The sequence below is a fragment of the Chiloscyllium plagiosum genome, chromosome 31 (genome assembly GCF_004010195.1).
Source record: "Chiloscyllium plagiosum isolate BGI_BamShark_2017 chromosome 31, ASM401019v2, whole genome shotgun sequence".
Lineage (NCBI taxonomy): Eukaryota > Metazoa > Chordata > Chondrichthyes > Orectolobiformes > Hemiscylliidae > Chiloscyllium > Chiloscyllium plagiosum.
Window position 1 is genome coordinate 7,466,101 of NC_057740.1, and position 10,329 is coordinate 7,476,429.

At 38.4% G+C, this 10,329-nt stretch overlaps 1 protein-coding gene across 9 annotated transcripts in view; it reads left to right on the plus strand.

The window, feature by feature from the left end:
- Window positions 1–10,329, plus strand: part of kdm4b (lysine (K)-specific demethylase 4B) — a 479,312-nt gene that overhangs the window by 161,909 nt on the left and 307,074 nt on the right. For 6 of the 9 annotated variants that reach the window (XM_043720923.1, XM_043720917.1, XM_043720921.1 and 3 more), the window contains one exon: window positions 1,808–1,857. In XM_043720923.1, the coding sequence (XP_043576858.1) occupies window positions 1,808–1,857 (50 nt within the window). Of the gene's footprint in view, window positions 1–1,807; window positions 1,858–1,945; window positions 2,035–3,400; window positions 3,685–8,276; window positions 8,420–10,329 lie in introns of those variants that run through there. The other 3 variants (XM_043720922.1, XM_043720924.1, XM_043720925.1) reach the window with 3 other exon arrangements.

Sequence of the window (10,329 nt, forward strand, 5' to 3'; positions counted from 1 at the left end):
TGAGCCAAATGTTTTTTCTCCTGCCCCTGTTTTCAAGATCACCCACTTGGTCATGCAAATTACGAACCTGCGTCTTCAGGGCTTGGATCTCTTCCTTGAATGAACTGGCATCAGCTTCCACCACTGTGACCCTGTGCTCCACCTCATCCGTCCTCTTCTCCAGGTCTCCCAGCTGCTGCTCATGCTTCTGCAGCATGAGAGAGACTGGAGCCAGCTTCTCTTCAATCTGTTTCCCCAACATCTTGCGAGATTTTGAGAGCTGGTTCACCAGGTTCTGGAGAGTAACCGGCTCAGAGGCTGCTGCAGGCCTGGCCTCAGATGCTCCTCCTCCCTTTTTAGGCATTTCTGGACAGCTGAAAATACAGGTAAGTCAATTTTTAAATGTTTCTTGGGGCTCCACAATCTTTCCAACGCCCCAAGAAATCCTGATGACCTGGGTTGGGTGGGTTGAAGGACCATCCTGCTCCTGCTGCGATGCAAAGCTCTGCAGTGTGATCTTCTCAGATCGCCGCCATCTTAGATCCCTGGGAATTTAATGTAGCCAAAGTTCAGAATTTGAAAGTGATTGTCTATTCCTTTTGAATTTTTCTATTGTGTAACTTTTCTTTGCAATTGTGAAACTAATACATTATGTAACAAAATATGTGACAGTTTCAAGCAAGCAGTAATCAGTATCTTGAGATCTGAAGTTCATTGAATAACTTGAGTGAGTTGTGCCATATAATTAAATTTTGCAGTGAGATATTTATCATAAATGAAGAACTGGAGGTTTGAAATTCAAACAGAATCTGTAAAGAGAAAGCAGAGTTAACATTTTGAGTCTGGTGACCTTTCTCCCCAGGTGTTGCCTGACTTGCTCCAGTCATCTCTGATTTTGTTTCAGATCGTCAGCATCTGCAGTTCTTTGTTTTATTTTAATTATTAATATTCTCCCAGATATGGATAATTTGGAAGATTTGTGCCTGTTTTCGGAGGTCAGTGTTATAATGCACATTCTGTTTATCATAAGATTGGAAGAACTACCAACTCCTTACAGTGGTGTATCATATAATCAAAAACTCTTGTAATTTCCAACTCTCACCATATTTCTAGCAAATTATTAAGACATTTACTGAGTGATCTTTATCTGTTTTCTCTACGTACTGCAGCTGGCATTAAATAGGAGGCTGCTTCTTTCTATCTCAAAAGCTGGTAGTGTGCAATATGAATTATGACAGTATACAGCATATGGTAGTCTCTGCTTTGCTTCACCATTCTTTTCATTGTATTAACTCTGTTAATGTAGTTAAAGTGTGAAGTTGCAAAAAGCACAGTAGGTCAAGCAGAATCTGAGGACCAAGGGAATCGACATTTCAGGTCAGATCCTTTCATCAGATGCTGCTCGATCTGTGCTTTTTCCAGCTCCACACTTTCTGCGATTCTCACTATCTCCAACTAACTCTATTAATGTTAAACCTGGTTAATGTGGGCTTAATGATGGAGCTCAGCCTGATTGTAAGGCACAGTTTTCTCTATTTAATATCGAAGGGGCAAAAATAAACTTAAGTCACTTGTGGTCAAATCTGCATATTTATAGTTTCCCAAACCACAATACAACAGGTCATTTGAGGATCTGTGTTTGTGCATCAATCTGGTCAATAATTGTTTGGTTTGCTGAAAAAAAACTAATTTAGGACTACAGTCAAACCCAATCCCGTGTTTGAAACCTTCTGGTTCGTTCAGCAGAAATTTTAAACACTTTTTAAAATTTTTTAAAAATGTGCTATAATTTAAATAGACTAATTTGATCTGTTTCCATTTATTTTAGGTATGCAATACCTCCAGAACATGGTAAGAGGCTGGAGCGACTGGCAAAAGGTAAGCAGACAAAAAAATGACAACAATCATTTAATGCTAAATGTAATACCTTTGAAATAATTTTGCAGTTTATATATTTTTTTTGCAGTAATAAGACTTGTATCCTTCAGAATGTTCGTAGAGCCAAGCAAAATCAACTTAACAGACAAAGCACACCATTAAGAGGAACAAGAAATAATAACAGCTGATCAGAAAATGATATATGTTAGAAATTACCAGTGCTATTGCTTAAACCTGCAGGGTGTCTCAGAATTTGTAGTTATTTAAGACCTTGCTTAAGCATTAAGGTTTGCATTTACAAGTTGTTGAAGTCCATGCACAATGTTATATTAATAATAGTCTATAATTAGTGGGTATTCAACAATACACATAGATGACAGATGATGCTGCCTATCACATGGATGTCAGGCCAGTATTTTATGACTCTTCGAGTGTGTACTACATAACAAATTGGTGAATGCCTCAATATTGAACTGATGATTACTTTTAATGACAAAAGAGCAAATATTTCACAGGATCATTAGTGTCAAATACTTATTATTCAATCTGAATTGTACACTGTGCTACTTTTACTATTGTCTGCACATAATCTCTCACTTGCTATCACCCAGCCTCTGACGGCATTAAGTAAAAATAGAAAAAAAATCTGAGGATGTTGTAAATTAGAAACAAAAATAGAAATTCTGAGGAATGGTCACTAGACCCGAAATGTTGATTCTGATTTCTCTGCACAATTGCTGCCAGATCTCCTGAGCTTTTCAAGCAATTTCTGTTTTTGTCTCTGACAGCACTAACCCTGCATGCCTTCTGCGCTGCCTATTCCCCACCTGCATTGACAATAATACTTGTATCGCAACTTTCATCTCTGATACCTACATCTGTAATATTCCAGAAGGAAAAGAGTCCACAATAGGATGGAAAGAGTCAAGATGGGTGTTGGGATATCCCAACATTCAGTCCTCAACCTTTATGAAGAGATGATCTTGATTCTGTCTGCCATGAGCAGCTGACCTTTTTGTTTGGTTGGTGAGGCTGGCATATGTCAAATGGCAATGTCTGTGAACGTGTTTGTGTGTTGGTGCCTATGGACCGTGCCTTGAGATGTTGGTGCCTGTTGTCCATGTGAAGGTCCTTTTGGAGCAAGCAGTGAGCTGAATTCACCAAATATTTGTTTGACTTTCGTGTTGACCTCTGAACATTTTGGCTTGGTTGGCACGTTTGGTAAGATGGCAAGCTGAATATTAATGCAAATTGTAGTATTATTAAAGTGTTAAGCAAGCTATTACCCTGCCACCTTTAATTGGCAATTTGCCGCAGTCCAACAGGAAATTTGCCTAGCTGCTCAACAAAAGCATAAAAGTTGCTTCCAATGGTGAGTTAGACTTCAAAAAAGCACTGTAGATTCTGGAAATCACACACATAATCAGAAATTGTTGGAAAATTCAGCAGGTCTGGCAGTGTCTGTGGAGAAAAATTAGTTAATGTTTCAGATCCAAAGACCCTTCAGTAACCCTTCTGACCTTTCAAGCAATTTCTATTTCAGTTAGACATCCTTGGACTACTTGCATGATTCTACAACAAATCTCTCCAATGGCTCACACAATTCAGATCCTGCAAGGTTCCACCCATGGTCAGAGAGGTCAAAGAGTGTAATGGGAAGAGATTACAGAAATTTTTCTTGAACAAGACTGCTACATATCTGGAACAATCTATCTCTGAATCACCAACTTTTCTTTTGTTGAAGTAGATAGTGTGAGATCCCATGGGTCTTACTAGAAAATAAAGTCACACAATATCATCATTTTGAAAAACGGCAATAAACGTTTACTGTATAAATATAGAGCAGTAATATAATTGCACTGTGTACAACTTGTGTCTCTCAATTAATATACAGTAAATATAGCTAATAGACCATGACTGAACACCTCATAATGCACATCACATAAGCAATATGTTAAGCAAATGGTGAGTTATCAAATCTCATTTAAACTTCACGAGGGATCGCAGCTCTTCATTTTTGGCAGTCTGACTTTGACTTTGAAACACACACAACTTTGAATTTCTCTTCAGTGTTCTTTGATACCTTTGCAAGAGGCTCTGCCCCATTACTGAGCAGACTGATATAGCCACATAGCAACTCTTGAAACCACCTGCTCTATGAATGTTATCATTCATGGATTTCTGGTTTGCAGAGTGCAAAAGAGGCTTGTAAAGGACAGGATTTGTCATAACATGGTAGTAATGGAGAGTTGGAACATTAAAAATCACTACTATTTGAATTGAAAACTTTTAACTTTTATCAGTGTGTTTCCTGGATATCAAGTGGAGAAGTCCTTCCATGTACTTCAATACTGCAACTCTTGGGAAGGACTAATGTGGTGGAGAGCAAAGCAACTTGGGCAGGACTTGTACATTGCCAAATTTTGCTGGGTGTGTGTGAATGCAGTGGTGGGTGTACCTTGTTCTTTAATATTAGCAAGTGTTTACCATCCACATCACACAAAAAATCCTACTCCATACTCTTCAAATAAATGCCAATGGACTCTTCCTCTTAGAAGTTGGAGGCTTACAAAATGAAATGCACTCCCTGACTGCATTGTAGATGCAGATTCAGTGATGATCTTTGAAAGAGAAAAGAATTGCAGGGGTATGGGAAAGGAACCGGACGTGAAACTGACTGAACTTTTGTTTTGAAAGAGTCAATGCAAGTTCCACATGTTGAATTATCCTCTAACAAAATGAGGATTGCATTACAGGAACTCGTGTCATTTCCAAGAAACGTGGACTACTTTTGATAAGTTTTAGACGAAGAAACCCCAGCAAATCATTCTTCAAAATAAATGTTTTGATGGAGTAACTTTTAGTATTTGTGTTATGGGCCTACTAATCTTTGATTCATACAGCTGTTATTTAGATACTTAGCTGTGTTTCCATTGCTTTGTATCTCTCCATAACATTTTTGTCATTGTTTTAGCAACAAAATGCATTTCTGCTTATTTTGTATATTTATGATCTAGCTGGCTGCAAGGTGGAGAAGCTTTTGAATTCACACAGGGCAATATACAGCATAGTAGACTAGCAGCCCAATAAGCAGGTTGTGGCAGGTAAAAATAGCTGGGTTTGCTTCATGGATTCTAGTCAATAACTGAACTAACAATAGAGTAAGTTTCTTGTAAAGGACATATGCAGTTCCTGAAATGCATTCCTCATTTTGTTATAGAATAATATAGCACAGGAAGAAGTCTACAACAAGTATTTTGTAGCTGTTGATGTTGAAGACCCATTATCACTAGTAATTGTGCAAAACTAGGTTATGTATCCAGTTTCGACTGTAATAAAAGTCTCCAGCTGGAAGGATGTTTGAAGAAAGTTTTGATCAAAATCTGCGCAGCAACGTCCAAATCTTCCCAAAATTGTGTACAGTTGGCAGTAACATGGGAGCCTTGCTCAGTGCGACCATCAGAATGGCTGACGTGAACAATTAATTTCTCATTAGAGCAAAAGGGAGCATTGGAACTTGAAGTTGAAACTTTTTCTTGAACCAGTATTTCCTGGCTTAAAAGTATGGAAGTTTTCCATTACCCACCAGTTTCAGCTCTGATCATGCACATTTTTCAGAAATGAAAAATTGTTCGTTGATATTAGATGACTTTTGTTATGGAAAATGTTATCCAGTATCATAGAAAAATGCATCCTTGCATATATAATAGTTTACAGTGACGAATAAAGAGCATAGTTAATACTTTCTTCTTTAACACCAAGTATCTGCTGACCATGGATATTTTGTAAAATATGTGATATGTCCTTCTCTGCTCTCTTGCTGCTGGTGTTAATGAATTTAAAATAAATGGGCTAATTGCTGCATTAAAGAACGGTGGAATGTCACAAATGCTATCTTATCAACAACACAGAGGTGCTTGTTGCAAAGTGCATAACCCAACATATTTTTGCATGTGAATTAAGAAATATTTTCCTATATCGGAACAAGTAGTTGTGAAAATCATAGGATCATAGAATCCCTTCAGTATGGAAGCAGCTCCACACGAACTCTCCGAAGACTAACCCGCCCAGACCCATTCCCCTACTACTCTGTTTGCCCCAGAGTAATGCGTCTAACCTGCACATTCCTGAACAATATATGGGCAATTTTAATATGGCCAATTCACCTGACCTGCACATCTTTGGATTGTGGGAGGAAACCGGAGCATCTGGAGGAAACCCCACGTAGGCCCAGTGAGAATGTGCAAACTCCACATAAACAGTCGCCTGAGGAGGGTATTGAACCCGGGTCCCTGGTGCTGTGAGGCAACTGTGCTAACCACTGAGCCATCATTCTCCTCTTTGGATAGTTTCTAGGGTGGGAGAGCTCAAAACTAAAGGACATAGTTTTAAACTGAGGGGTAACGTTTTCACACAGGTTGGTGTGTATAGAACGACCTGCCAGTGGAAGTTGTTACAACGCGAAGGTTGAACCCCTCTGCTAATTAAATTCCAGAAAAGCTTGCCTTGCCATCTGCTAAAAGTGTAAGTGAGTGGAAAAAAAAACCCTGACTTCCACTGTTTAAAGAAAAAAATAACAATTTATTTCCCTAACCCAACAGTGAACACTAAACAAAAACTATTAAAAATCCAATCCATGTTTTGTTTAACTAATCACTATCTGATTCAAAATGTGGCGCTGGAAGGGCACAGCAGGTCAGTCAGCATTCAAGGAGCAGGCAAGTGAACATTTAGAGTATAAGTCCTGATGAAGGGTTTTTTCAGCACCATGCTTTTTGCCTCTGGTGTCCAGCATCTGCAGTCCTCATTTTCTACTAATCACTATCTGATTCCAACCATATAAAATAACATAATTATTAAGCGTTACATTAACTTGATCCCTAAGTCCGTACAGTCTCTTATGCTGTCTTCCTTCCAGGTCATTGTCTTACCTTTCCTGTAAAAGCAGTAAAAGGTATCTTTTGATAGTGCCTTCTGAGACATTTGTTTTAAAAGAGCAAGGTGTTTATTTCTACAGATGGCAGTTGCTGTCCGGTTCAATGGCAATTGCTCTGCCTAATTTTCAAAATGCCCCCCCTTTTTATACCACCAACATCGTACCTTCTCATTAGTCCGATGTTGTCAATACAGTAAATGCAAACTCAGTTTGCGTTTGGTATCCTGGGCATAAATTTAAATTAATTGTTTAAATTTGAATTGTTGTCAGAAACTCTGGTATCCATTTTAGTATGCACTTGTCACATGTATCTATTTTGGCACAGCCAATCTCTTAGTAGTTTTGTATACTGGCTGTACTTTAAATTCAGAAAACACTTTGTATATTAAAGTGACCATACACTCTTTGGACATTGTTACAAAGTGGTGGAAGTTGCTACAATTACAACATTTAAAAGACGTTTGGTTGGGTTTATGAGTAGGAAAGGTTGAGAGGGATATGGGCCAAATATGGGCAAATGGGACTAGATCAGATTGGGATGTCTAGTTGACATAGACGAGTTGCACCGAAGGGTGTGTTTCTGTGCTGTATGACTCTGATGGTATGGTTCTAAAACACTTCAGAACATCTTGAGGTCCTGAAATGTGCTATCTAAATGCAAGTTCTGTTTGACGTGTTTATTTGAGAGTCGTGGAAAAAAAGCTGATGTTCACTGGTAATCTGACCCAGCATTATTATGAACAACCTGGCACTGTCTGGATAGTACTCAGTTATGCCTCTGGACTGCTTCGTTGAATTTGTCCTTAATGCAAAATTTTTCATGCAGAGACAAGCCCAAGGGAGCTGTATTGAATTAATTAGATAACACAGTTGACAGCTTATTTTATTCACTTTCATTCTTTTAAATACATCTGGCACTGTTTTATTAGGTACAAGTTCAAGGTTTTCTGAGTTTCTCATTCACTGATGAGTGCAGAATGTTAATAATGAAGTTTTTAGTGTTTGGAAAGTGATTTTTTAAAAAAAAAACTTTGCAGCACGGAGAATGATTACATTATCTCTGCTAATCATTCATAATAGTGAGTTGCATTGTTGAGGACATTTAAACTGACTGTTAATAACATTAAGAGCATCCTCGGATGCTGCCTGAACTGTTGTGCTCTTCCAGCACCACTAATCCAGACAAGGGGTAGCCATTGTGACAGATGCAATTGAAAAGTTGCTAACACAATAGGAGGGAGAAAGCTATATAAAATTAACCAGGTAATGCAGAATTAACACCATTTTAGTTTCAAATAATTAGGTCATCGCTGAAAATATATTCTTTACACACTTTTTAAAATGGATCCCAAAATAATCTCAGTGAGTTTGTGTTTTGGCTGTGTGGTGGTACATAATAGATGCTTACATTTGTATTGTCCTCTATCATGCTGTTAATTATATCTCAAGTGTTTTAAACAAAATGTTTCAAATTGATTTGTAGTGTTTGTCTGTACCATCAACATTCCACAAAGCACATTGAGCTTGACCAGCCAGACTGCACTTGATAGGGTTGTTTTCTGGAGGAATGTTAAGCAAGAAGACCGAAATCCACAATTTCTTCTCTGTTAATGGAAAGGTAAATTTTTTTTTAAAACAGGCAGATTTTTTTCAAATAAAAATTTCACTTGAAAGGATTTGAGACCATCCTTTTCTGAAAACCAGGAGTGACAACTTGTATGTGCACATACCCTGATATGGGGTAGATGCTACCAGATGAGCCAAGCTGCCAACTTGACTATCAGTGATTTATTTGGAAGCCTTTGTCAGTTTTCACCAACTGGAGGAGCTCTATGTTCTTTGTTTGTGATGAAGCAAGGGTATTATGTAAGTTATGTTACTCAATGCATTAATTTATCAACATTGGAAAGAATCTGGAGAACTCGGGGAGCTGTGGCCTTATGACCTAACAGTTGGTTAGGTGTCCTAAAATGGTGTTGTCTGGGATTGGAATACCAGGAATATTAGAGAGATTTTGAGAATGTTGGAACATCTAGGAGAACTATGCAGGGAGACCATAGAAATTGGGAATATTACAGATTGTGCTCCTGTTGACAGGTATTGACTTTGTATAGTTCATATAGAAATTAACATTTAGTAATCTTTCAGAATATAAATCTTTTGATAATTCAAACTGCAGTTTATTTAGTTTATCGTGGTAAAAGTAAAGCTTTCGCATCTTTGGAGGAGAGGAACTTGCTCTTCCATCCATCAACTCTTAATGGTGCACTGATCCCACAAGGGGAAAATATGCAAATTACACATGCTCAGGACATGCAAGATATTCTCTGCAATTATTTAGCTAAAGATATCTGCTCAAGCTGTGTCAGGGTAAGATCTTGAAACAAAAAACGAAAAAAAATGTTAAAAGTGAATGGAAAGTGTTGACCTAATGGTGTTATCACTGAATTGCTAATCCAGAGATACTGGTAATAACCAGGAGACTTGGGCTCGCATCACACCACAGCAGATCATGGAATTGGAATTCAGTAAATCCGTAAAAGTCTCAAGTGCAGGGAGTGCTGGCTGATTTATTGTACACTAGCTCCCTGGTTCTGTCACTGGGCTTACATAGTGAGGTGTGGTGAAAAACACAAGAGGCAGATGCTTCTGAGGCAAAGGAAACTCTGATTTTTATTGAAATTTTGTTTGTTTTAATGTTACAGATCATAGGAAGTGAGACATATCTGCCAGCTCACTTCTACCCCAATTAATCCTTACAGTTCTGACTTGGTACTGTGGGTTTAAAACTATAGAGAGCTGTTGATTTCAGGGTGACGGGGCAAGGGGGAACAGAGAGAAGTTGCTAATCCCTTGGTCTTTTCCTGCTTCCCTTCCTTGGGAGTGTCCTGCACAGTCAATCCTGAAGCTCACCCTAACCTATCTATCTGAGCTGGGACAGAGGGTCTCGATGACCTTATGCTGATCCCTGTCGGTTTGGACGGTGGTGGATGTTGCTGGTGCTGGCACTGCCCTGGTCGGTATCTCTGATCTCCAATCAGAAATATGGAATAAATACTGGTCTAGCCAGCAATTCTCTTGGCCGGTGAATGAATAATTAAATGTTACTTAAAGAATTTAAGATTTACTTTGCTTCATTGAAAACATTGGTAATTTGATTGCAGAACAAAGGGCAATTCTTTTCAAAGTATTTTATGATTTGATTCTATTATTGTCAAACTAACAAGACTGCCTATGCAATAGCTTTTATATCATAAATGTTTTCATTGTTTTTCTATGATAAATATAGACATTGAACATAAACTTTGTGTCATATAAGCAATAATATATGTAATGTATTTTTAAACATATCTAAGACATGATGGCTCTGATTTAAAATGTGTTGCTGGAAAAGCGCAGCAGGTCAGGCAGCATCCAAGGAGCAGGAGAATCGACGTTTCAGGCATGAGCCCTTCAGGAATGAGGAAAGTGTGCCGAGCAGGCTAAGATAAAAGGTAGGGAGGAGGGACTTGGGGGAGGGGCGTTGGAAATGCGAT